The sequence below is a fragment of the Bos indicus x Bos taurus genome, chromosome 21, assembly GCF_003369695.1.
Source record: "Bos indicus x Bos taurus breed Angus x Brahman F1 hybrid chromosome 21, Bos_hybrid_MaternalHap_v2.0, whole genome shotgun sequence".
Lineage (NCBI taxonomy): Eukaryota > Metazoa > Chordata > Mammalia > Artiodactyla > Bovidae > Bos > Bos indicus x Bos taurus.
This window is the reverse complement of record NC_040096.1, coordinates 39,170,061-39,197,946: the sequence shown is the minus strand read 5'-3', so window position 1 is coordinate 39,197,946 and position 27,886 is coordinate 39,170,061. Positions and strand designations below refer to the sequence as shown.

General features: G+C 42.4%; 1 protein-coding gene across 7 annotated transcripts; it reads right to left on the bottom strand.

The window, feature by feature from the left end:
* FOXG1 (forkhead box G1) lies at positions 1-25,205 on the bottom strand. 7 transcript variants are annotated; one of them, XM_027521490.1, is made up of 5 exons: positions 19,248-25,205; positions 18,673-18,746; positions 6,495-11,128; positions 5,852-6,021; positions 3-366 (listed from the first exon to the last, which is right to left on the bottom strand). In XM_027521490.1, the coding sequence occupies exon 1, from the start codon at positions 24,865-24,867 to the stop codon at positions 23,395-23,397; it is 1,473 nt and encodes a 490-aa protein (XP_027377291.1). In that variant the 5' UTR covers positions 24,868-25,205; the 3' UTR covers positions 3-366; positions 5,852-6,021; positions 6,495-11,128; positions 18,673-18,746; positions 19,248-23,394. The 7 variants fall into 7 exon arrangements, 4 of the variants coding, with proteins under 4 accessions (XP_027377291.1, XP_027377290.1, XP_027377292.1 ...); XR_003507442.1 differs by lacking the exons at positions 6,495-11,128; positions 19,248-25,205 and adding an exon at positions 19,111-19,219 and having other exon boundaries at positions 1-366; XR_003507443.1 differs by lacking the exons at positions 6,495-11,128; positions 19,248-25,205 and adding an exon at positions 18,837-18,925 and having other exon boundaries at positions 1-366.
* Positions 25,206-27,886: the final 2,681 nt, after the last annotated feature.

Here is a 27,886-nt window from a genome sequence, read left to right as displayed (position 1 = left end):
AACGATTTTTATTCCTTTATTATTATTTCTTCTTTATCTGTGGAATTAGAGGGTGGCAGGAAGACCAAGAATTCAGACCTGGGACAAATCTGGATGAACTTAGGATGCTATGCAGTAGTTGGGGTATATTGTAAGAAGTGTTCCGAAAACAAAAAAGAATGTTGAAGCAACTTTCTCTGGAGATGCATCATGTGCAGAGAGTCACCATGAGTATGTTTGCTTGCATCCAGCTTCTTCTCTGAATTGGAGGACACATACTTGGAAACTTCTGGTTGATGACAGCACACCAATTAAGAGTTATTCTTTGATTCAAAGTGAACAACTGTTGCCATCAAGCTTCATCGAACTGACCTATGTGAGAAATCTCTGAAAATAACAACATGAAAAGGACAAGAAAATAGATAATCAGTACAAAAAAGGTAAAACTTCTTAATAAGAGAAATAGACAAAGATAAAAATTAATTTACAAAAACAAACACAGTTGTTGTTTAGTCACTATGTCGTGTCTAACTCTTTTGCAACCCCATGGACTGCAGCCCGCCAGGCTCCTCTGTCCATGGGATTCTGTAGGCAAGAATACTGGAGTGGCTTGTCATTTCCTTCTCCAGGGGATCTTCCCGACCCAGGGATCGAACCTGCGTCTCCTGCATTGGAAGGTAGACTCTTCACCACTGAGCCCCCAGAGAAGCCCCCAAACAATTTTAAACTATATATTAATACTATATTTGCAATTTTTAATTATGATGTTATAGTATATTACATACTAAATTGTATTTTTATTAGTAGAACTAATTCATAATGAAGGGAGGGAAATTCTATTAAAGCAAGCATCGTCTATGGTGTCACTGTAAAAATTTGATAAGATCTGAATATTCGAGCTATTTCAGTAAAGCAAAAAAGAACACAGGAAAACATGTTGTGTTTAACTGAACATGTGCAAAGTTACCCTCCTCAAAACTGATGAGTAAGGAAATTAAAATAATTTAAAAGAAAAAAATGTCAAAAGAGTAATTTTAAAAACATTATGCTACAGATTCTAAAAATCTAATTATCTTAGTTCAATTTTTAACCACTGCAAAAGATAAGACACAGCAAAAGAAACTAACTAGCTATCACTTGGTTCTGCTTAATAACAGTTTCCTAAATGGAGAAGGCAATAGCACCCCACTCCAGTAGTCTTGCCTGGAGAATCCCATGGACCGAGGAGCCTTGTAGGCTGAAGTCCATGGGATCGCTAAGAGTCGGACAGGACTGAGCGACTTCACTTTCACTTTTTGCTTTCATGCATTGGAGAAGGAAATGGAAACCCACTCCAGTGTTCTTGCCTGGAGAATCCCAGGGTCAGGGGAGCCTGGTGAGCTGCCGTCTATGGGGTCACACAGAGTCGGACACAACTGAAGTGACTTAGCAGCAGCAGCAGCATAGGTAATAATAAGCTGAACCATATAAATGGAGAGAAATCAGAACCACAGAATTCTTTAAGGAAAATAATATATTCCAAAGGAAAAAAAACTAAAGAAATATCTAATTAAACAACTGAAATAAAAGATAACTACTGTACTATATGAGCTTCCCAGGTGGTTCAGTGGTAAAGAATCTGCCTGCCAATGCAGTAGATGAAGGTTCAATCCCTGGGTCAGGAAGATCCCCTGGAGAGGGGAATGGCAACAAACTCCAGTATTCTTGCCTGGGAAATCCCAGGGACAGAGCAGCCTGGAGGGCTACATGACTTAATGACTTAACAACAACAACAACTGTACTATCTGGTAAAATTAATGAATGGGGAAAAAATCAGAGCAGAATTAAAGTTTTATTACATCTTCACTACCACCGAATCAGAACTTGAGGTACTAGTCCAAAAATTGGTTTTTTTGGACAAATGACTTTTGTCTTGTGGTTTTTTAAAAGCACTATAGCTAGAGAGTACCTGCATAAATAAATAACAAACCATTAAACTTGTCCTAAGACTTAGAGATTACTTTCAAGAAACAATCAGCAGATGAATGGATAAGAAAGCTGTGGTACATATACACAATGGAGTATTACTCAGCCACTAAAAAGAATACATTTGAATCAGTTCTAATGAGGTGGATGAACGTGGAGCCTATTATACAGAGTGAAGTAAGCCAGAAAGAAAAACACCAATACAGTATACTAACGCATATATATGGAATTTAGAAAGATGGTAACAATAACCCTGTATACAAGACAGCAAAAGAGACACTGATGTATAGAACAGTCTTTTGGACTCTGTGGGAGAGGGAGAGGGTGGGATGATTTGGGAGAATGGCATTGAAACATATATAATATCATATGTGAAACGAGTCACCAGTCCAGGTTCCATGCACGATACTGGATGCTTGGGGCTGGTGCACTGGGATGACCCAGAGGGACGGTACGGGGAGGGAGGAGGGAGGAGGGTTCAGGATGGGGAACACATGTATACCTGTGGCGGATTCATGTTGATATATAGCAAAACCAATACAATATTGTAAAGTTAAAAAATAAAATTAAAAAAAAAAGAAAAAAAGGAACAATCTCAGTTATAGTAGTGGAGGAATCTTCCATCCAAGTAACATGTTAGTCCTAAGTAGTTATATTCTGAGAGGCAGGATTTCACTTTCAAGTCCTAAAAAGTCATCATCATGAGGCTCTACTTTGGTCATGTAATAGAACATTTGATCCATTTTCTTTTCGGAAAATGGAAAATCAAAAGGAATAAAGTACTGGCCACACTTACAATGTTTTCTTTAAAGTCATGGGAAACATGGTGCTTACTGTTCATTATTTGAGTGGGACATTTGGTTTGTCTTGTCTACAACAATTTAATGGGGTAATACACAAAGATGAAGGCTTTATGCTTTAACATTTTTCAGTCAGAAAAAGAAAGCTCAGATACTGTGAACTACCTGTCCTGTTTCATAGGGAGCACCTGTATTACTGCCACACATCTGTGGAAGCACAGTATCAGCCAACTGTTAATCAAGGATCACTTCCCTTCAAAGTGACTGATGATCCACTGTTAAAACAGCTTATAAAAATAACTTCTCCTTCGAAAAGGTGCTTCAGGGTTTTCAGACACATCTCACTGTTCCTGCTAGTTTAATGCATGTTTGAAAGTTAATTTCTCATTAATATTTAAAGAAGAAATGACTTCAGAACAAATTTTTAATGATCCACTACATTTTAGAAATAAAATATTATTGGCATTATTTTCATCTCGATTACAAGGAATAACAGTGTCCAAGATTAAGATTAGCTTTTAAAACTGTTAATGAGCCCTGGCAATGTGAAAAAGATATGGATTAGGTAGATGTAATGAGATATGATTAAAGGGTGCAGGCACTGAAGGGTGTTGGAGAAATTCTTTTCAGAAAGAGTATAATTAGTGCCTGATAAAAGTACTTAGTAGATAAGATATTTGAAGAAGAAAGGTTAAGATAAACACATACTTTATGAAAAATCTGCTGAATTTTTCCTCTTTGGTTCTCTTACATTCTCAATATTATGTTGAAATTTCATACGTAAATAATGTTTGTCGAATATTTGATGCAATTCTACCAGACAATTAGAATGTTTTAATTGCTAGACACGGAGAGCAGAAAATGTGTTGAAACATTTTATTCCGTTTTCAGTGTACATTTCTTTGTTGATTTATGTAATGTAGCTAATAATATGCAACCTACCCTAGTTTTAAACAAACAAATGAACTTCTAAAAAGCAAGCTTTCCATTAAGTTGCTAAGCAACTCCAAAGGCACATTTTATTAATTTAATAAATAACATGGAGATGAAAAATCCTCAAGGAATATTTCTAACTCCATTTTATAAAAAGTAGAAAATCTAAGCAGGTACCCTTCTGATTTTCCTATTTCTAAGACCTCAGGGCTAAGAAGAGACACTGCCATTTTCAGAGGTACATTTGACTCACTAAACAAAACATTTCTTCCATCAAAGTTGATACTATAATAGAAGTTAGGTTCTGGGACTGCTTGGGTAGTTTTCCAGAGTTAAGAGTTCATGCTTCATTCCCACTGAAGGTTTCTCAACCTCAGTACAATTGCTTTTGGAGAGTAGGTAATTCATTGTTATCAGGGGTCTCTCCTCTGAATTGTAAGATATTTAGTAATATCTATCCCTGGCTTCTACTTACTAAATGCCAATAGTGTCCCACAGTTGTTACAACTAAAAATGTCTCCAGACATTGCCAAAAGTGCCCACATGGGTTGGTGGAGGTGTGTCAAAATCACACCCAGTTGACAACCACTGAAACTGGATCATGGGTAAATATGCGAAATGAGAAAGGTTTCTTGAGCTGTAACTGGTGATGAAGATATCCTGAGATTAGTAACCATCAGTCAACATCTAACATCCCCTATCACACCAACAATGAAGAAAAAAGTAGTAACACATATTCCAGTGGTCTGTGGCTCTTATCCTATTCAAGACTCCTTACTGATTTTATTATTTCGATGTAATTTCCACTGTATAAAAACTGAGAAGAAAGGGCCTAATGATGACTCTGTCTACAGTCACTCTATATAAATACACCATTCTAGAACTGCAACCAGAATCTTTTTTCATACTCTTTCTCCCTCAATTTTCACTATGCTCAGTTGCTGGCTAGAATCATTTTAAACATAAATCTCAATTTTAATCATGCCATCCTCTGCTTACAGGGCCACCACAGGTCACCATCACCTCTACTATCAAATACAAACTCCTCTGCATGATCTGCAAGGTTTCCTACAAATTACCACCAAAATTCCATCTCATCAAATATCTTTCTCATTCTCCATTTACGCCACCCTTACCCCCTTGAACACAAACAGCTTGCATTTTCAATCTTCCTATGTGGTACATAAAGGACAGATTCATTTTCTCCATGAAAGTTTTCCTAATTAATCCTTCCTGTATTTCTTACCAGTATCATATTTCGGTTAAAAGAATGACACGACTGCAAATTAATTTGTGAGGCAATTGTTTACTGAATGTTTTCAATATGCCAGACACTGAACATTGCTTAGTAGCTGTTTCTATTAATTTATATTCACATTATTTATGCCCAACTAGACTGTAAGTTCCCAGAGGATAAGAACAGGTCTTATTTGTATCCCTCTGATGCCTCTGAATAATGATGCTAATAAATACACTTTAAATTTGATTAGCAATTATAACCTTTCAAATTACTTTCATGGTTATTAGCTTTTTGGTTATATATTTTCACTATTTTACAGTCAATGAAAGTGGGACAGTAAATGCCCTAAGGACTAATCTATAGGTTACACAACTGGTGCTCGGGAAAATATGCATTTAACATGTGTTGACTGTCTGAATCACAACTATGAAAATTTCTCTCCTGGTTACATAAAGTTCTTACAGCATTTAAAAACAAATGCTATCATAAAGAATGAGAACAGCTGAATGATGCAGAAGACACAGTAGAATGATGCAGAAGTGATCAAGTTTGACAAGGATTAAACGGTAACATAGCAGGAAAGCAAAAGAGAAATCTTAGTTTTTGTCTCAAATTGTCTACAAGAGATTAACTTCATAAGGCCTTGACCTCTTACCACAGAAGGTAAAACTTTAAAAAGAACGCAAAATGTAAAGGAAAAGTCACAAAAGGGCTGATAAACCCCCAAATTCTAAAAAATCACAGCATTTTACCTCATGCATATGAAAAAGTTCAAGAAGACACTTTGAATAACTCTAATAAGAGATTTCCCCCCACTGTTTTGAGGAGTCCCTAAAAAACATCAAAATGCCCATACAAAAAAAATTATCAACCTTTCAACTGAATTCAATAAAATAATGGAAATAAACGTCAGCTGATTCCTGAGAATACCTACCACCCCTAAGTACCATGTGCCTAGGGAAGCAGCATCATTCATTTGGGCTTTCAAGGTTTATTGCATGCCTACTAAGTGCAGGGACTGGCTGAGGCCCTTCAGGAAAACAGGCCTAAATCTCAGTTGCTGGTGTGAACTGGTGCGGGGAATTCGGAAAGGGGAAAGGTGACCTGAAAAGACAAAAAAATAGAAAGATTTTTCTTCAATGAGCTTTTTCTTTAAACCTCTGGCCCTCCTCTACTCCGCCCGCCCACCCTCCCAAGTTTAAGGAGGCGTAGAAATTAAAGTCAAAAAGAAATGAATGGAACAGGTAAAGTTCCCACCGGCCACAGAAAAGTTATATAAAACAGCTCTCAAAAATATTCTTCAGCAGGGTGACTGGGCGGGACCGCAGAAGCCCACGGGCCGGAAGTGCTGGGGAGGGGAGAGTCAGGGTACCCCTCCTCGCCCGCCGGGGGGACCGGAAGTGCAGGACCTGGGATGCGCGGGAGAAATGGGCCTGGGCAGGGCTTGACTCAAGCACCAAGACATCGAGGCCTCTTGAGAGTTCTCTGAGCACCAGGCCCCATCGCACCATAGCAGGCTTTCTGCAAAATAGGCATTTTGGAGCTTTTCCGAAGAGGTTCCTAGAGGTGGCGGTAACCTTGACGGGAGGTCTGCAGAGAGGATCCGCGCTCATCTCCCATCTTCTCCTGGGCAAATCTGCGATCCCTCCTCCTCCTCCCCCACACCGGTACGCGGAGGAGAACGGACGCCCGGGACCCCAGTCTCGCGGGCGGGGTTGGGGTGAAATCCTGCTCTGCGTCGGCCGCTCGGTGCTCTCTTCCTGAGGGAGAAAGACGAGTGGGCGACGGGGCGGGGTCACGGCGGGCCGGGTGCTGGAAAGCTGGCCCTCTGGGGGTCTGAGGCTCCGACGCGGCCGCTGAAAATGTATCTGAGGCAGGGGCTCGTAGCGTGGGCTTTGTTCTGGCCGCCTTTTCCAAGGCCGCGGCCGAGACGGCTGAGCCGCTGGAGGACCGGGCGGAGAGTACCGACTCCGGCCTCGGCGGACGCCCCGGGCTCGCGCAGTGCTTTGCGACCGGCGGAGGAGGCAGAGGGGGCACCGAGGAGCCTTTTTGAAACTAAATTGTTAAGAATGAAAGTTGGCTCCAGGGTTTTTATCCGGGCATCTAGAAACAGTAGAAACTCGGAGTCTTGTCTCTGTCTTCTCCGATCCCGAATTAATTGAAGCTCTCGGCCTGGCCTGCATATGCGGAGCGAGAGGACAGGGAGCGCCTCTCTCTTCCACCCTCTCAAACTCTCTCTTCCCTCGTCGGAGCGCCCTCTCCCCCCGGAACGAGTCGCCCCCGCCCCTACCTTCATCCCACACACTTCATTGGACCGTCTCGGCAGTCCCTGACATATTTCACAGAACACAAAAGGACCTGTGCACTCCACTTCACTCGTTCTCAGTACTGGGCGACGTACATCAAAATAGGAGAGCTGGAGAGTTTCTTACTGGTCTTAATATGATTAAAATGCACCGGCCCTGTGTGTTCCCAAAGGCACAAAAGGAAAAGTGTTTGGACTCAGTAGTGATGGTCAGTGGATCCCGCAACGTCGCTCATCACTTTTAAGACACCCCCACCCCCACCCTAGGCGTAAACTGAGAATTCAGTTGTGAGAGCAAATAGCTTTCGAGATGATTTTTCATCACATTAAATGTATGACACTTCCGCACTCTACTCTCTCTGAATGTCCAAAGATGGGATGGAAACTCTAGGTTAATTTACAAATGTTAGTGACCAATAGGAGCCCTAACTCCCCTTCCTGCACTGCCTGCTCCCTCTCATCTTGGGAATGGAGAGAAACCCTGGGGTCTGTAGGACCCTAACCACTTCTGATTGTTGAAAGCAGGGGGAGGAGGGATGGAGGAGAGAGATGGAAAGGGAAAAAAACACACACATTTTTGTTCATTTACACATTTCCTGTGCAGAACAAAAAAGTCCCACCATCAGCAAAAGAAGTCTCTTCCTCCAAAATAGCAGCCAAAGAGGGAAAATTAGAATATGCATAAATTTCTTCATTTTCATTCTCTCAGAGCACGATTTCCGGCAGATTTGTATTTAAACTGCTCGATTAATCCCAATTTCTGAACAGCATTTTACTTAGCATCTTCCCAAAAAACTCACCTAGAGTATTGCTCTCCTCCCACTACCCTGTTTTGAAGCCACCTCCTTCCCTGTCCTCCAACTGCCAATGAGGATTTCATTGATAAGACTGTCACTTTATTTTTCACGTCCATTGTCTTCTTTTCAAAACTGGACTGATGCATTGGATTGCACTTTAATACAAGCCCGCTACTGTCGGTGAAACCATAACTGCAAAATGAGAGCCTAGTGGAAAGGATTTGTTTTTGAAATGTGTACCCAAAAGAAAATAAACAGGATGGGACCAATAGACCTTTGCAGCTACTCTCTTGGCATGGAATCCTTTCCTTTTGTACACAGGTCACACCCACCCACCATTAGTAATAGTTAGGATGCTTGGACATTTCTACCCTCAAAACTTCACCCCATCCTCCATTTTTATGGAGTGTGATAGTCACACAACCTTCTTCAAAGGAGTATTACTCATAAATATTCAGAGTGTCATTAAACACCCCCCACAGCCCATTTTAAAAATATTTATTGTGTCACTTGTGCAACAGATCTACCTGTATCTGCCTTGAAAAATTCTTTGTTGGAAAAAATGTTAGCATCATTTGAAACCACTCCTTTTCTGTGATATAATAGTTTTACTCGGGCTTACCTCTCTTGTCTTTGAAACTGTATATATTTCTTTTATTTAATAGTAGAATATGAATGTTTAAAGAATGAAATGACTACATCTTCATTTACTGAAAACATAAAGAGATCTTAACTCCACTCACTGCTAAGTTCCTCACTCCTGCATACCCTGAACAGAAAGAAGCCTATATTTGCTTCACAGTACAGTCCAAGCAGAATGTCATGGTTCTGGCTTTCCTTCAGTGTTTACAAATCACAAACACCAATTATTGGTGGTTAAAAGTTAGAAATACTAATATGTTTAGTTCTTAGTTTCTAAAGTGTACATGTTTAAACTATATTCAGCATAGTACGTATGGAATATGTGCATACGTATTTATATTTGTTGGCTAATGATGTTTTTAAGATACTGGGTTATAGAAGCCTACTAATTTTGTTAAATGGGTGCATAAACAGTGCAGGTGAATGTCTGCATAACTTTTACTACTTTTTGAAATGTCTGCTTTTATTGTTTCTTTACTGTCAAATATTCCCATTATAAATGTATTAATTTAGTTTATTTTAGTTAGGCATGTCTCCAATGACTCAGGTTCTCAGATATGTACAATTAAAACCAAATTGTTTGAAAATAAATTCTTAAAAGCCATATTTTGGGAATGTACATAACAGGATTGAGGGCTACTTTTACTGACGTTGTTGGTTTCTTTTAATTTTCTGACTGAAACAAATGATAGCTGTCTTTTAATCAAGGAAGAATTCAAATGAATAAAAACAATCACAATAACTGAGAATATTTTCCATAAAATGTTTTAATTAGAGTTGGATTTTATATGGAAAGCTCCAGTTTGATTTCAAATTGCAGAGTTGTACTTCCAGAAGAGTGAAGTGAACTTAGTAGTTATTAGTTATTATTAGTGCACAGAGAAGGTCTGGGGGGGTGCCACTGAAAAGCAGAGCAATATACAGTTGCAACCAAAGTTGTCTTTCTCCTGTAGCAAACTGAGCATCACCTCAGTAAATTTATCCCTAGAAATGAAAGCTCCTCATTCTCTGCTCTTTCGTGAGAAACAGTCTCATGAACTGTAATATTTTCATACTTTTTTAAGTGAAAAGACTAGATGGAAATGAAAAAAGATCCTTCACCCTCCCTGCTGTGAAAGGTGAGGAGATAGATGCACTCTACGTAAGACCAGCAGGGGAGTTGGTTCCTTTTTTCCCCTCCCTTCCTTCAACTGCCATTTGGTTTAGTTATGGATTGCGTGTATATGATAATATCTAAAGAAAAGACTTTTCTTGAAGACAAAACTGGCTATTGATAATATGCCTTTCTTTTTGTAATTGTGTTTTAACAAGGCATGAAGATCTTTTCTCCTGCTTTCAAGGCTACACTAATTTGCAGAAAAACAGAACAATGCAAACACATCTTACGATCACCCTTCTTTCCTTTTAAACTGTCCTTCTGTTGCTACAGCTCTTTTCCATTTTGTCCTACCCAAATTCCTTCCGCTGCCAAGGAATTTCTCTTATTTTTTGCTCTCCTCTCCCACAACGGCCCGTCCTCTTCTAACCAGCTTTCGTTCCCCTCCAAAATGAAAGCAGTTACCCAAACAACGTGCTTTGACCCCAACATCTGCCTGACAAACACTGAGTCTTAATTCTCTCGCTATCCCCTTTTTATTTTCTTTCATTTCCTTTTTCTTGGGGGTGGGGTGCATAGGGGGCTCAGGACATGGGGAGAACTTTGGGCTGAGAGGAGAGTTAGATGCCTGCAGATACAAACTCAGTGGCAGATTCCTTCCAGCCTCATCTCAGGAACTGGTGGCTGTTCTTGTACCTGGAACAATAAACCTTGACAGGTTTACAACTGATAAAAGCACCTCTCCCTCCTCCTAAACAGATGGGTCAACTTTACCAGCTAGATTATCACCAGGTACTAACATCTTCCACCTGGTCTCCTTCCTTCCGCTACTTCTACTCCCTCCACTTTACTGTCCTCTTTGCATCCCTCCATTTCTAAAGAAATCAGAGCTCATCCTGGAGGCCCTAATTTTTTATTTTTATGTCTCACCCAATGACCTGAGTTCCCTAGGGCCAGAATTCTCTTTTGATTCATGGAACCTTAGTTCCTATGCCCTTCTCAAACTTCTTAGCTTTGTGAATGTGAGTCCCAAATATGACAACTTGACCATTCACCAGAAGAGCTCCATCCAGAAGGTACCAGGTCCTTCTACTCAAGAATCCCTTCACCTGTCTCTGCTTCCAGGCCGGTCCTGGGTTGATTTATTTGGGAATAGTGTCCAAGGGGGACATGCCCATAGCAGTGAAGAGGGGACACAAAAGTACTCAGTGACACTAAAAAGATCCACCATGTTAGACCAGGGGAGTCTATTAGAACACAAGTTGGGCAGGAACGGATCATCCATCTAACCAGTGATAAAAGAAATCAGAGGAATGTCCAACTGCAGCCATGAAACACAAATTTCAGACTGAAATAGATTCCGTCTTCATCCTGTTGGCCAGAAAAAATATTTTAAAATTGTTTATGCTATTATTGTTTGTATTATTATTATTATCATTTTATTTTTGTCATTATTGCTGCAGTTGTTATTTTTGTTGTTGTTGCTGCTATTATACTACTCAACAGAAGTTTAGAAAGATTAGTCAGATTAATTAGTTTATTGGTAATTTAAAGCTGAAAACTAGTAATTAAGCCAAAAACTAAAAATGATCAGTGATGATTCATACCAATGTAGGATTTGGGAGGAAGAGAATCTAAATTTTGGATATAAAATTTGGCAGCTGTGAAATAAACAGGACTTGGGGATCAGAACTATGGTAATTGGAATATTCTTAGTCACTTAGTCGCTCTCTCTCCCCACAACGTGCTCCAAATTCAGCTAAGATCACTGTGATCTGTTTGATAAAGGGGAAAAAATACATTTGTTTTTGTTGACAGAGAACAAAGACCCCAGGTTTGTTCTTCAGTCATTTGCATTTGCACGTGAATTCCTTCTGCTTAGGACCATCCAAATACCTAAGATCTCTCCTCTCTAAGTTTGCCTCCTTCATCTCTTTGCTCTTATTACACATCTCACTGAAGAGGGTGCATCATATAAGACAGGTATACAATTTCAGCCCTCTCCACAGACACATTCCATGGAATATAAATTCAATAATGCAATTCTCTGCACAACAAGCTCTCTGCTATCTTTCAAATATAATTAATGTTTTGATAGTGCAGTTCTTTAACTACATATATACACACAAAAACAGACGCACCCTCTAGCTTTGCTGTTTGTGAATCTAAAACAAATGGATTCGGCTCTTTCAGTGACTCCTAAAATTCCTCAACTCAGTCAGCCTACAGAGAAGAAATCTGTTTAGGTAATAACTGCACAGTCTGTTGTGTGTCCAAAAATACTTAAAACAATAAAAATGCAAGCCCCTAATTTTTGACAGTCATTTTTGTCAAATTTCCTAGTAATTAAAGGCTATTCTGAATTGATATTCTGATACAGACATTCACCAGATAGCAGTCAAAATCAACAAAAACACTGTCCTAACCTACTGGTTGTCTTTTCCAAGTTTTGATGATGGAAACTGAATTTCAGTACCTTCCATTTATCCAGTTGGTGCTAAATTGACAGAGATGTATAAAAACTAGCAACCATAACAACGGCTTCCACATGAGACTGCTTATTCCGTCAGATACCTCAGTTATATGTTTCAGATGGGTTAATCCACCTAATTACAGTTGGTTGTATATGGACATGTTTGTATGTGAAATAGATGGTCAGAAAGACAGATACATAGATAACCACCTATGCAATAGCAGTTAACTGAGCAAATGCTGCTGAGCTCCTATATTCAAATGTACAATATCCCTAACATTTTATTCCTACAAGCTGACTACAATTATAAGAGGATGAATAAACTTCAGACTGCAGGACATGATATGTTTTCAGTCTTAGAAGAAAAACGTGTAATCTGTAATACTTAATCCAATGAAAATATAAACCTTAATCTCCCTATATTGTTACTGAGTTGAAGGAGCTAGTTATTTGGAATTGATACACTGATTTCCAAGCATCTGGGTCATTTTGTTTGATTTGTGGATGTATATGAGGTGCTGGCAAGGGTAACACTTTACACATTTCTGCACAAAATTTTTAGAGAAGATACATAAAAATAATTTTTTAAAATAATCTTTTGAGGTTTTATTTTCTTAATCGTCATGTGGCAGTTGATGTTTGGAATTGTGAAAGAAGGTAAAAGAATGATCAAGTAAAGAAGCACATGTGACTAATTCTAAATAAGTAGATCTTTTTACTAGACATGAAAGAAACAAAAATATTTCCCCAGTACAGTTGTGCAGAAAGAGGGGAGAGTGTGATTTGTGGAGCTCACTGTGCTTTTTGTTATTGTTTTAGATGGTAGTGGCCCATCAGGGTTCCTTTAACATTACTTTTCTCCAAACTGTTTTCCTTGAAAGCATAAATGTGAGGACTACTTATCCCTTCATTCCTTCACAGGCTAATGTATAACAGCAAATATTTCCATTAGATTTTCAATAGAAAAAAGTCTTTACAGGTTGGTAGTTCTATTTTAATACAGGACCAAATGATCGATCCCAGTTGTTTTAGATGCAGTTAACTTGATTTTTGCCAATACTGAGCTGCAGTGTGTGTGTGTAAGATTTTTACAATATTGATCAGCAATGATGTGTGAGCTATCAAAAAGAAATCTGTTAGGTTTTTTAGATTTGTTCTGATTTCTTCCTTGTTTTCTCCTTTTTGATTTGTTTTTGAGGCAGTGACACGACTACTTCTCTGATTCCCAAATGAGGTTTTGTTTGGCTCAGGTTAATATTAAAGAAGATCACATACACGGTTGGAAAATATTGTTATTTTTCTTTAATGGGGAAAATTGGACTCCCGCGTGTCAGATCTGTGGTTTTCTGAAGGGCAATGGAAATGGTACTGACATCACTTTGCACTTTAACAATCGGATTTGGTCAGGGTACAAGTTGTTTGTTTAACCCGACAGCTCGGTGCACCCCGTCGCACGCTTTGCACACTCATTAAAACGATTATTCACGACCTGTCGAGTGTTTTCGGGTTCATTCACAGGAAAGGCTTGGAGCGAGCCAGAGCAATTCAAGTCAACACTGTCCACTACCCCGACGCACGTGAGGACGAGCTGGTGCGTGCGTAGGAAGTCGAGGGGCGGGGGCAGGGGGGGGGTGCGGTGACGCCTTAGCTCTAAGTCCTGTTCATCTGATGCTCTGGAATCTCAGTCTCGAAAGAATGCTGAGTGCTTGGTCCTAAAGGGCCATATCTCTGTGTTAACTTCAAGGGCTTGGCACGGGACAGAAAAATAAAAATAGACAAAATAAACAAACCTCAAAGCTCTCCCTCTGCTCCTCCTTTCAACCTTCCACAAAGCTTAAGGTCCCAGGGCTCGCCCACCTTCTGCCTGCAGCCGTCTGACTGCGAGGCTCCACCTCTCAGAACACCGATGCTGAGGATAAGCAGTTTCAGGAAAACTCACCAGGGTGAGGAGAGTTAATTCCATGTCTCAAGGCCCTTCCCTTCTTAAGAAAGAATTCGATTAATTTTTCTCTATATTCTTCGCGGATACCAGAGAAAGGGGAAGCGTGAGAAACGAAGAGAACTATTAACCGTATTTGGTAGATGAATTCCAAATTATTAGTAAGGAAAAATTGATCCTCCAGACTGCAATAAAAGATCTGTAAAGTCAGAAGCAAATTGCCCTCGATGAATTTGGCCACTCTTCCCCCCCATTTCCAAGTCATCTTTCAACATTTTGTAATGACAAGAGAAGCACGTGAATCTCAATCTCCCATAAAGAAAACAAGGCCTGCTGTCCCTTCTACCTGATTCTACTTTTATTCCTTCTAGAGTACTGCATTTTACATATGAAAGTCACACCCCTTGGTTTTTAGTTGTCCTATTTGTTCAAATCAACTTTGATGGATAACATTCACATGTGAGCTTTTAGTTCAAGAGAAATGCCAATCTTCATAAGGTATAATTGTAGACATACACTAAATAATAGAATATATGCATTTAATATGTACTGAAGAACCTGAGAATATCCTGTTTCAGCATACCCCTGGCATAGAGGTAATAGATGTTTTAAAACATTGCCACTTCCATATTCAAAATCCATTGCTCCTTGATTTTCAATACCATTAGTAAACCCAATGGTCACTTTATTGTCATGAGGGTAACCTAGTCATGTCAAAGGAAAAAAACAAAAACAAAAAAACCTCATTCATCAGTTTCATTCTATCACACCTAACATCATATAATCATCTGTTTTCCTGTTTTATAAAAACAGAAGCACAATGTTTGAAGAGAAGAATGGAAGCTTTTGAGTAGTGTGAGATTTTAATCAGAGACAGATTCCTAATTGCTAAAAAGTAAGTATGAATAAGTAATTTCATAAAATCTTTGGATTGCCATAATTCACTACCAAGTTTACTTAAAATTGATCTGTCAAATGTGTTTCCTATATAAGCTCTTTCATTAAAACCAACCTGTGATAATAATCAAGAGGCAGATGCTGAAATATGTAAGTAAATAACTGAAAGTCTGCATAAATAAACACAAATCAATGCAGTAATAGACCACACCATCGATGCAGGAATGATCGATTTTAGTCTTCCAGCTGCAATCAGAGCTCCCAATGTATAATTAAAAGTATATTTTTCAGCTCCACTGCTGCTACTACTACTACTACAATTACTACTATTGGAAATAAATAAATAAACAAGCCCTGTTCTCACTTCTACCTGATTCTACCTTATTCCTTCTAGAGTATATTTGATGGGGTGGGAGGAGTACTCTATTTTTTCTAACAAAGCTTTGCCAAATTTAAAATTACATCATTAATTATAAAAATTATAAAAGTATTAAATAATAAAATTGCCACCTTATTCATGTTCTGAATTTTCAACCTTCATTATAGCCTCTAATTATTCATTCAGCACGTTTTAAAGGGTAAAAGACACACAAAGTGCTCATTAGTTTTAAAGATTTTTTTAAACTACTATGGTACCTTTGGCTTTATAGGTTCTTTGGGCCTTTTGTTAAAAGAGTAAAAATGTTATTTCCTCAACATACCCTGGGAATTTTTATGCCTATGCCTGCATATGCAAGCAGTCTGAAACAAGGAAGGGGGGAAGAGCATCTGCGTTATTCCAAAATTGTTTCATAAAGTGATTGCAAAACAAACAAGTGTCTGACTCAAAGAAATAAATATACTTTGGATTTCTAGAAATTCACATCTGAAACATTTCAGATTTTGCTTAAAGTTAAATTTCCTTTTTGAGAATATTTATCCCTGGAGGGCAGAATTAATTTAAATTAGCAAGTACCGGTGTATGATGAGTTTGAGTATTTAGGTTCTGTAATGAAAATATGGTGTTCACATTTTTTTCTTAATCAACAAAGATGCTTATTTACATTCATCCCTGAATTAGTGTGGTCCTTCTGAAGCACAGGCCTCAAATTTTTTCTTATTTATGAAATTCAGCTTCTTTGAAAGTGATTTTTTTCCTTGTATGATATCACTAGCACATAAATATCCACTTTTATTATCTTTATATAATTATGTGACCAAACGTTCTCTTTGACTCCTCTCCTTTCCATCCAGGAAACAGGATGCAAGGGCAACTGAACCCAAAAGGAAAATATCACCAGTTATTGTTTAGAGCTAATTTAACAGATAATTTAACTTCAAACAACAATGATCAGGTCATTAAATTTCAGAGCAATGAGAAAATGAAAGAACTGAGAGATAACTCAGTTTATCTCTAAACCCACTACAGTTTTTAGTTTTCCTGCTCAGTCAACAGAATCAACAACACCTTGCCTTCCAGACCCGGAGCTAGATAGGTTTGCACCTTAAATACATTCTGATTAAAAGGATTAGACAATATGAGGAGAAGAAAAGGGGAATAAAACGGAGGAAGATGGCCCCAATTTGAGGAGTGCTGTGTAGAAAAATTCAACCTAAATCGAAACTGAATATCCCGCACATGTCTGGCAGTTGAACAATCTCTCTCATTCGGATGATAATCCCTAAATCTTGCAGTGTGCAATGTGCTTTCCTCCCTTGCAGCTTTTCCGCAGGGCCGAAGAGGAGGGCTGAGATTTATATGCCTCAGGCAACACACCATGAAAATGACATGGGACATCCTATCTCCTCTCTCTCACACAAGCATAATTTTGAGAGTTACTGGCTATTTTAAATGTCTTTTCCTGATCTCAACAATTCTGGAATTTCTGTCTACCTCAAGTTTTGATAGAGGGCAAGGTGAGGATGGGGTTGAGTCATAGAAATTGAGTCTTATGGAAGACGGGGAGGGGGCAGTCGGAAATGTTGAGCTCCAGTCTTCATGGTTCTTTCTTTTCAAAGCTCAAGATCGCTGCTGAGAATCCCCCTCGCACAGGCAGGATGCTCTGCCCACCTAACCCCCTGTCTCCCTTTCCCTGGCCCAGGGACACCTTTAAAAGTGTTGAGGGAATTCCTACCCCAAAGGGTACCTCTTTTCCTGTAAGAACACTTCACTTCGGACCACAGGTTTGGGCAGAAAAGAAACACAGGGTAGAAAGCGAAATGGAAGAGTAGAGAGTGGAAAGGAGAAAAGGTTTCTACTACAGAGAAAACAGTTCTATCAACTAGCAAGTGCTAAGATCGGAAACCGCACTAGGTAAACAAAAAGAAACAACTTTGGAGGGGAAGCGGGCGGGTGGAGAACACGGAAGAATAAGAAGAAAGGGAAAAGGTGGGGAAGCGCGCCGGCCAAGCTTCTGGAGTCAATTTATCTGGCATCAGCCGGTGTCGAGCTATCAAACTCCAAGCTCCGCTTTGTCCTGGGCAAGAGCGCCCTCACCTTGCTGCTCCCTGCGCAGCGCCCGGCTTCCCCTCTGCTGGCATCTCTGCCGCAGCGTCCCGGGAGCGCCTGTCCACCGCGCCGCCAGCGCCGCCGCGACCCGGCCGCCAAAATCACGTTTCTACACAATTCCAAAATCCGAGAAAACCACGCTGCCGGGTCCCTGCCACAAGGACCTCAAGTCCCGCCATCGTGCTGAAGTCCCCGAGGCGCCAGAAAGGCTACGGGAAACCTCGGCGAGGGCTCCAAACTCGCTTCGGGCCGACTCAACCTGTCTCGCGCGCCCGCAGCCACTCTCGGGATACCCTGGCTCTCGAGCTTACACCGCCGTCTCCAAAGTGTGCATTAAGAATCAATTATTAGCCTGAGATCCCAAAGCCGGGAACTGAGATATTCCCAGCAGGGACGAAGTCAAGCCCAGAACGGTGCTCATTTCCTTATTCCTTCGAATAAGGGAAAGAGAGCCTCCCACCCGCGACTCTACCTGGAGCAACGCCGCTAAAGCCGGCAGGGACCCTCGCCCGACCCAGGCCAAGGAGCTGGGAGCGGAGGGCCAGCTCTGGGGGAGGTGGGCAATGTTGGTGTGAAAATAGGGGGAGAAGGGACATCCCACCAAGAAATAAAAAGAAAGAAAGAAAAGGAAAAAGAAAACTTTAAAACGAAGCAAGCCCTTGGCTCTCGAACAAGAACCTTTGTCTCAAATAGGGGGAGCGAATACATTTATACAGGTTTGAACCTTAAGTCTCCTTAGTGACTTCTTGCAGCTTAAGACTCAAAAATCCTTTTCCACGAAATGAATTACTTTGCCCTTTAGAACCTAGTTCAGTCTCGCATTACCCTGGCTCCATATAAATTCTTCTCCTTTCCTCACCATCCTTTTTTTCCATGTCTACACCCTTTTTACTTAGGGATCCACCGTGACTCTCTGCCGCCGAGAGGGAAAAAAATCATGCATTCTTTCAGCTACTTCTGATAGCGCGCCCTCTAAGAAAAAAAAAAAAAAAAAGTGTTTTTTTTTTAAGAGTACTTTAGTCCTGGACCTCAAAGTCTCAGTTTGAGCCTTGGTCAAAATCAGCCGGTCGGGCACAGCTACCCGGCCACCCACATCCCGGTAAAGCACTTTCACTTACCGATCTTGGGGTAAGAGCGCTTCCAGTCCTGAAGTCTTTTTCTTCGGCATCCTTCGGGCAACATCAGGCACAGTCTTGGATGGAGGGGGGAAAAAAAGATAGAAATTGGAAGGCAGAAAAGAGACTCAAAATATAACACTACATCATATATTCCCATGAGCCACCTTGGCCTACATCCTTAGGAAAAGGTCCCAGTGAACTGACCGCTGGAGTGGAGAAAAGGTCGGTTTGGGGGCCGAAAACCAAGAGGTGGATTATTTTAACTGCTGGTGGTTGGGGGTGGGGGGGGGGGGAGAAGGGGGGAGGGGAGACTCTGGAGGGATGGTAGAGAAGGGAGAATGATTGGGATGGGAAAAGAAAGCTTTTTAAAAAAAAAAAAGCGCGCAAAAGGAAATCAAGAATGAAGTACTGTTAAAGATAGCGCCTTTGAACTCTTACAGGTTGGAAGCTCTTAGGGAGAATGCAGACGCGAAAAGGAGAATCTAGATGACCCCCTATTCTTTCTGTATCTCCAGGATCTGGCCTCAAGTAGGGGCGGGGGAAGAAGGGGGAATTTTAATTTCAGTTTCACCTACCCTACTTGTTGGAATGGTTGCGCAGATTTTCATGCTGGCGAGTCCCATCTGTCTGGCAGAAGCTGGAGTAGTGTTGGGGGCAGGTTATCTGGTGAAGTAGGAATGTACAGGAACCCCGCCCTCTAGGCACAGTTACACAACCCCAGCAACCCGTCTCAGCCCCTTTCTAAAACCTCTAATGGTCTTCACCTTCACCCTTTGTTAGCCTATTTCTCAAACAGGCATTGAGTCCCAAACACAACCAGCCAATTTAGCTATTCATAAAATTAATTTCTCAAAAGCAAAATTACTTCATTGCATGCAAGTTCTTCAACGATGTTGTAGAAAACAGACTTTTAAAAACCATATTTATATATTTAGAGCTCTAAATATTTTGGATTTCTCCACCTACTTGGGTGAAATAACCACCAATTTAAATATACATAATTAACTCAAACACTACAAGTCTCATTTTCTTATTTATCTCTCTACCCTCAATTTGATGCGAGTCATAGAAACCACATGAAATCTTCCATAAGCATAGATATTTGTATTATATCTTGTTAGTTCCAGGCTTCATATTCTGGTAATTTCCAATTTTGAAACAAGTTGAAGAAACATTTGGAAGAATCTTTTCACTGCTCTAGCTTAAGTAAGTCACTTTCTCAATGTTTTATATATTAATAATTTGTATTAACTTGTAGCAGACAAAATATACCTGGAAAGAAATTGCAATTTGAGATGTCAAATGTTATGATCACTAAGCACTTTCAGTTCCAAAATCTCAAAAAGAGCAACCTTCATCTCATTAAAACCAGTTATAAGTATAAAAGAAGAAAAGCTTCAAAAAGTTTCAAAATGTTTTTCCAGCATAAGTTAATTTTAACTGGCAAAGGTTGAAGATAACAAATATCAACACAATGTTACAACCAATTTGTTGCAAAAAAATCTATTAAATGCCATGCTAGATTTCTGTATGTTTTTGAAGATGATAGTTTGAGGGACGATAGGACTCATTGAGATAAATGAAATGTTCACACTGGGCTTCAGGAGGCCTTCACAAAGTTCTTTCTTTCTGTATATCCCCCTTAGTATCTAGTATGCATATTAAACAAACTATTCTTACTTCTAATCATATCCGTTGTATATGTAACTTGGACACGTATAGAAGTAGAACTTTTCTACTCCAGTCCTTAGTTGCTAATCAATTCAAAGAAGTCGATCTTACTTTTGATTTCGGAACATTAAATTTGCCACTGGAATTCTATTTCTTGATCATGCAAATAAACAATCAGAAATAATAGTTATTTAATATGGCCAAAAAAAAATACTTATGGGGGAAATCTGTCTTGTATATATATGTCCCTTTACCTCAATGTGAGTCCAACTGTCTTTGTAGCTTTTGATAGGCAAAAGACTATATTTCTTCAGTCCCAGTACATTCTTATTCTACAAATAAAACCCATGGTGAAAGCAAACAATACATCATCACCTTTTCCAGTCTAAACACATGCTTGTCTTTGAGCTGTTTTGGATCACAAATGTGTAATAGGAATTTCCTTTGCCCAACTTCATTCACTTGGACGCTATAACTATTTTTATTATCAGTCATACATTTGGCTTCTAAAACAATTTATTTGTGGAATTTTCTTTCATCCTTCATCCTAAAGCACTGTTAAATTTCAAGAAACTTGGACCTCTGGTGAAACTGCTCTCATACTAAGAAAATAGAATCTTGTCCAGTCTGCTTAAAGGAGATAATTAAACTAGCTGTCTTGGTCTATTTTAGTTCTTTCCCCATTTGTGCATATTTGGTTCCAGCTCTTTTAATTTTTTCCTGGCCTTATTCTGTCTTTCTTAGATCTCTCTCTCCTCTCTCTCATTCATTCTTTCTTTTTGGTAGCAGACTTTTTTTTTTTAAGGTTCAAGATCCTCTTTCCCTTTCTTCTCTCTAGCTATCTCTTCCTCTATCTCTCCATTCCACAGGCCACCCATTCCCATATTCCAATATTAACTATTCTATAGTTGTATTTCAAATCTGTTTCAGTCAGCCTGCTTCTCGCCTAGGTTTTGTTTTGTTTTGTTTTTTTTCCTGACAGACTCTCTAAGTGTTTGCCGATAACATCTTGGGGACAGATTATTTTTCATTGGGTCCTTTGTAAGAAGTATCCAGCTTATTGCATTACTGCAGAACACATTTCAGACTATACAATTGTAACAAATGAACAACTTGTCCTCCACAGACTCACCACAGGATCCAATTAGTTACTAAACCTTTTAGTTACGTTTACTAATTATTTTCTGGAGTCACAGCAATTGGATGGACTGCTGAAACAACTCAAGAAAATGTTTTCGCTTCAGATTTATATCTATATGCATATATGTGCATGCATATGTATACTGCAAGTTAAAACAAAATTATGACTAAGCAAGAGGACAAATTTCTAGATAAAACTACACAGACATATTTAAAAGGGAATCAAGAAATACCTCTATAATGTAAAAATGAAAGAAAAGGAGAGAGAGGCATTTTACTTCTTCTGAACATCTGGAGCTTTAAATTGTTATAATTTAAAAATAAAATATAAACATTGATCTGCAAGTCATTACAACAGGTGATCACTTCAGCAAAATCTATATTGCAACTTCAGCACATCTTTATTAGAACTCTTTCATTGTGGGTAAACAGCCACAAAAATAAATGCTGACTTAGAAAGTATAAATACAAATATTTAAACAAAAATATTTGCAGCATTCATAGCGCAAATTGTACCTGAACTGAAGGGCTCTGTGTGTCTATATATATTACATATGTGTGCATTATATTCACTTCTATCTAACCATATACATATATTTATTTATAATTTGCCAAGTGCTATAAACAAGATACCTCAAACAAAATATATAAAAAGCATTCTATCAACTGATTTGAAAATAAACACAAGGTAAATAGCTATGCACATAAAATTAAATAATCTCTTTTTGCTGTATATCTACAGAAACTTAAAGATATCAGCTGAAAAGCCTATATTTTGTTTAAAGCTAGCATTTATTAAATAGCCTGCTCCTTGTAAAATTTGACTCCACAATGGAAGAAATATCATTTTCATTTGAAAAGTCTCAGTTCAAATGAAAGGAGCAGTTTAAATTTCAGTTGGCTGAAAAAGCCTTTGAATTCCCTAGAACTTTAATGATCTTTTAAAAATTAGTTCTACTTAATAAAAGAGACAAAAGTATCAAGATATATATGAATTTAGCCTATTTTTTTATTTCTGTGTGTTCATAGTAAACATTTTTGTAAGTGACAAACACGGGCATATGACCACAGTATCACAATCAAGAAATTTTAAGACAACATTAACAATCACTCAAATTTATGCGGCATCTGCGCAACACAGGTTACATATTTGCAAGGTTTACCTATAAGTACAATAGGTATTAACATTTCACTACATTTAGAAAAAATAAAAGTGACCTGTTAGTGACCACATACATCAAAATATACACAACACAAACTGAAGGCAATCATTAATTTTGTCCCCTTCCGATTCATTTGAATGGGCAGTGCTGCCAACTGAAACAACTTTCCTTTTTTTTTTTAAATACTTAGTATACCAAGTGCATTTTCTAGAACCCAATCTTTGGTCTAAAAGTAAACAAAATTAAAAAAAAAACAGCTTTTTAAAGAAAAGGACAAAACAATAAATGGCCAAAATAATTTCTTGGGCACCTCTACTACGAATGCTTCTTAAATACAAATTACAGTTTAACATTTTAAAACTCTCCCCATAATTTAGGTTGTTCTCAAGGTCTGCATCCACCATAAAGATCCATGATAATTTATAATACTGCACACATGGAAATCTGGCGGCTCTTAAGGATAGACTTGTCAGGTTTGAATGAAAATGGCAAAGCAGTCACTATTTAGATACACATTCTACTATAATTTTGACTTCCAAACCTTATATTCTACAATGTATTCTCCCCACATTGCACCTCGCTGACACTCCACACCTTGTTAGAATAATAAACAACCCTAAAGACTGAACAAACGTACAGAAATGGGGGGGGGGGGGCTTAATAAAAAATACCTGGACTTATTTTTTTAATTATCATTTACAATGCAAATGTGTGTAAAACGTTCACTTACAGTCTGGTCCCAGGGATGTTAATGTATTAAAGGGTTGGAAGAAGACCCCTGATTTTGATGTGTGAAATAATCAGACAGTCCCCCGGACAGTCCCGTGGTGAAACTTGGCAAAGAGGGTCTTAAAGACTCACAGGGCAGGGTCGAGGGGGCCTGCGGAGACGTGGACGAAGACGCGGCCCGGGCGCTCATGGACGTGCTGCTCTGCGAAGTCATTGACGGGTGCGGGACGTGGGGGAAAAAGTAACTGGTCTGGCCCGCGAGCAGGTTGACCGAACAGGGGTTGAGGGAGTAGGTCCCGGAGCAGGGCACCGACAGGCCGCAGGGCACCGAGGCGGCGAGCGCGGCGGCCGTGAGGTGATGCGTGGCGTAGGGGATCTCCCCGTTGACCAGCCGGTCCACGCTCAGCCCGTTTGCCGTGGAAAAGGAGTGGTTGTTGCCCAGCGAGTTCTGAGTCAACACGGAGCTGTAGGGCATGGGATGGCTGGGGTAGGCCGACGTGGTGCCGTTGTAACTCAAAGTGCTGCTGGCGCGGGGGTGGTGCAGGGACAGGAAGGGAGACATGGGCCAGTAGAGGGAGCCGGCGCGGTCCATGAAGGTGAGGCCGGTGGAGGTGAGGCGCGCCCCGCGCTTGAAGGCCAGCTTGGCCCGCGACGTGGTGGAGCGGCGCCGCAGCTTGCCTGTGGTGCCGCCGATGAACACGTCGTCGCTCGACGGGTCCAGCATCCAGTAGTTGCCCTTGCCCGGGTCGTCGTAGTGACGCGGCACCTTCACGAAGCACTTGTTGAGGGACAGGTTGTGGCGGATGGAGTTCTGCCAGCCCTGCTTGTTCTCGCGGTAGTAGGGGAAGTTCTTCATGATGAACTCGTAGATGCCGTTGAGCGTCAGCCGCTTCTCGGGGCTCTGCCGGATGGCCATCATGATGAGCGCGTTGTAGCTGAACGGCGGCTTCTCGTACTTGCCGTTCTTCTTCTCGCCCTCCTTGCCCCCCTCCCCGTCCTTGCCGCCCTCGCCCGCCCCCTTCTTCTCCTCCCCCCCGGCGCCGGCGCCCTTCTCCTTCTCGTCCGGCCCGACGGGCGCCAGCTCCCCAGGGCCGCCGCCCGGCTCGCCCTTGCCGCCCAGCCCGTCCGCTTTGGCCCCGTCCAGGGCGGCGGCCGGGGGCGGCGGCGGCGGCGGCGGCGGGAGCAGCAGCTGCTGTGGGCCCTTGTCGTCGTCGGCGGCCGGGGCGCCCCGCGCCTGGGGTGGCTGCGGTGCCTGGGGCGGCGGCGGCGGCGGCGGCGGAGGCTGCTGCTGCGGTGGCGGTTGCGGGGCGGGCGGCGGCGGGTGGTGATGATGGTGGTGGTGGTGATGGTGATGCTGGGGGTGGTGGCTGTTGTGGTGGCCGTGGCTTGCGTGGTGGTTGTCGTTCTGGACCGCCTCTGGCACCAGGCTGTTGATGCTAAACGAGGACTTGGGGATCATTTTCACCTCTTTCCTATCTCCCATGTCCAGCATCACCCAGTCGTCGGGGGGAAACGGCGACGGTGGCGGCGGCGGCGGCGGCGGCGGCGGCGCGGGAGCCAGGCAGCAGCGCAGCGGGCGGCGGCGACCGGTGGGTGCCGAGTGGGGCGCGGGCGGCGGCGGCGGCACTGAGCGCTCCGGCAGCAGCGCAGTTGGACCGCAGGCTCCGACGCTGGCAAGTCATGTAGCAAAAGCAGCAACCACCCCTCAGGAATTAGAAGAAAAAAAAAAAAAAGGAAAAGAAAAAAAGAAAGAAAGAAGAAGAAGAAAAAAAAAAAAACCACCACCGCCCCGGGGGTGAAGCTCCCTCGCTCCCAACTCTACTTCTTGGTCTCCCCCCCACCCCCCCGCTCCCCCCCCCTCTGCTGCTTCCTCCTCCTCCTCCTCTCGCAGCAGCAGTCACAGCAGCAGCAGCAGCAGCAGCCCAAAGGGGGGGAGAGCCGGGCGGCGGGCGGGCGCGTCCCGGAGCGGCCGCGGCGAGGCTGGGGAGACAGCGATCGCGGCGGCTATAGCCACAATTAATTTTCCGAGCTACAGGCGCACACTAGGGCTGTAAAAAAATTTTTGGTTTAACCTTTCCTACCGCTGGGCCAATCAGAGCTGGCGGCGTGCGGGAGCGTCTCTCCCGCCATCGACCAATCGGCGGGCCCGGGCCCACCCACCCCCGCCCCGCCCGTCCGCCCGCCTGCCCGCCGGCTCCCGCCCCCTCGGGCGCTCACCTCCCCCTCTCCGCCGGCTCTGGGCCTCGCGGCCGCGCGGAGCCGCGTAGGGATACTCCGGCGGGAGCACGCAGCGCCGCGGCCCTTCTCTGCGCCCCCCTCCCCCCCGCCCCCGACTACCTCCACTTCACCCCTGCCACCCCGCGGGTCTGCTCAACCGAAATCTCCCTCTTAGGATAGATCTCTCCCATTTTCGGCTTCCTTCTCACTATATTGAGTCATTTTCGTTTGAGCGTCAATATTTGTCCTTATTGATTAAAGTTTGTATCCAATTTTATTTTTAAAAGCGGGGGCGGTGGCGGCGGCGGCGGCGGCGGCGGAGAGAAGAAGTGGGAGTGCAGGGAGAGGGCAGGAAATGGAGGAGGAAGAGGCGAGGCAGTACTCCGCGGGGTCGGCCTTGCAGGCCCGGGTCCGGCATTTCTGAGCCCGTAGGAAAACCGTGCATGTCGTAGGTAAAGCTCCTACGAGGCTTCGGAAGGTCGGGGAGGAAAGGCCCACCTCGGGGTTGGGGGTGGGGGTGGTGTCCTAAACCTTGAGGGAGGAGGGTCCGGGAGAGGTTTGGAAAAGAAGAGATGAGGAAGTGGGCTGGCGAGCGCGGGGCCCAACAGGGGTTACTTACTCGGTTCCTGCGGCTCGGGCGGCGGCGAGCTCGGAGCTCGGGCGCCGCCGGGAAGCCGGGCCTGGGGCTCCCGGCGCTGCGGCGGTGGCAGGCGAGGGCGGCTCAGTGGTGGGCGCCTATGATGGCCTTCCGAAATAAGGGGTGCTCAGAGAGAAAACAATACCAAACAATCTCGAAATAAACCAGGTAACACATGATCTGTCTGTGCGTCTCTTCCTTCCCTTCTCTCCCGCTCCAGACCTTCGCTCACGCTCTGGGCGACTCGGTGCCGTTTTCTCCTCGTCGCTCCAGCGTCTTCTCAGCTTCTAATCCGAATTGGAAGCGAGTAGCCGTGAGCGATCACCCTGGAAATGTTTTCATTTTGCTTGTTGACATTGGAAAGGGGGGGAAAAAAAGGGTGGGCGTCTATTTCTTTCCGGTGTTTTGTTTTTTTTTTTAAGCCTTCCTATTTTCACTCCCTCTTTTCTTTTTCGTTCCGTTTCTCAAATGTTTTTAATTTGTGCGGGCCTTAATCCTGAAATAACCTCATGCTTCAGCCAGCCCTTTCCCATCCTGAATGCTGCTGGAGGGCACCTAGGAGCCTTGGGAACGTGCGTCCCACAATTCCAGCTTCTTGGGCTTTAGGACTGGAAGGTTCAGTAGAGGGTTGAACTGAGTGGGGAGATTGTGATTCGAGGGCTTTAAAGGGATCCCGTGGCCAGGGGCAGGGCTAAGGCCCAGCATTTCCCAGGGATTGGAATTTGGTGCGGAGCACACTGATCAAAGGCTGTTTCATCCCACATGGGCACGAAACACACCACATTTTACGGAGGATGAAGGCTGAGAGAAGAGGGAGGTGGAGGAGCAGCATACATGAAAAGCACCTTTACCTCTGTAAGGTAAATAATCATAGAACGTAAACCTTTCTTCACTTTGATAAACTCTCACATTATGACAGATTTGGTTATTTACGAAAACGAAGAAAAAAGCGGTGCCTGTCTGTGATGTGAAAAGTTCGGTTCTAATATTAAAAAATGCAATTGATGAATACTCAGGTTGACAGCTTTTCTACTCTCCCCATCCCACCCTACCTTGAAATTATGAGAAAGAATAAATGCTGAAAGGAATAAGAGACAATTACAAACAGCTAATGATTTTAAAATATGTATCTATGAGGAATGGCAATAAAGGAGCTTTGAACATTAGACTAACCTCAACTATCCATTCACTGTATGTATGTGTGTGTGTGGGTTCCCCTTATGTCTACATAATTCCTTACTTGAAACTATTTACATGTGGGGAAATTCAAAGGTTCTAGCGATCTCCGTTGATGGTGACAGGGCCCCAAACTCTTGACTTCTAAGCTTCGGATTTCTCACAGAGCTGGGTGAGCTAATGGGTTTTGCGGGCCCGGCTGGAGAGATCTGTGGGCCTTCCTCTTTCGGCTCACTTTTCCTCCTCCCACCCTTCTCCCCGCCCCAAGCCTGTTATTCCTACTTTTCCTCAACTCGCATTCCTGCCTCCTCCCCTCTTCCCCCCTCCTTCCCCCTCACTCCCCCCACCCCTCAACTCCCTCTATTCCTCTCCCTCTCTCCGTTCCTCCACCTACTCCTCCCCATTCCAACTGCCCCCCCCCCGCCCCCCCGCAAAGCCCCCCTCCTCATCACCACTTATAATGGCACACAAGGGCTCCCTC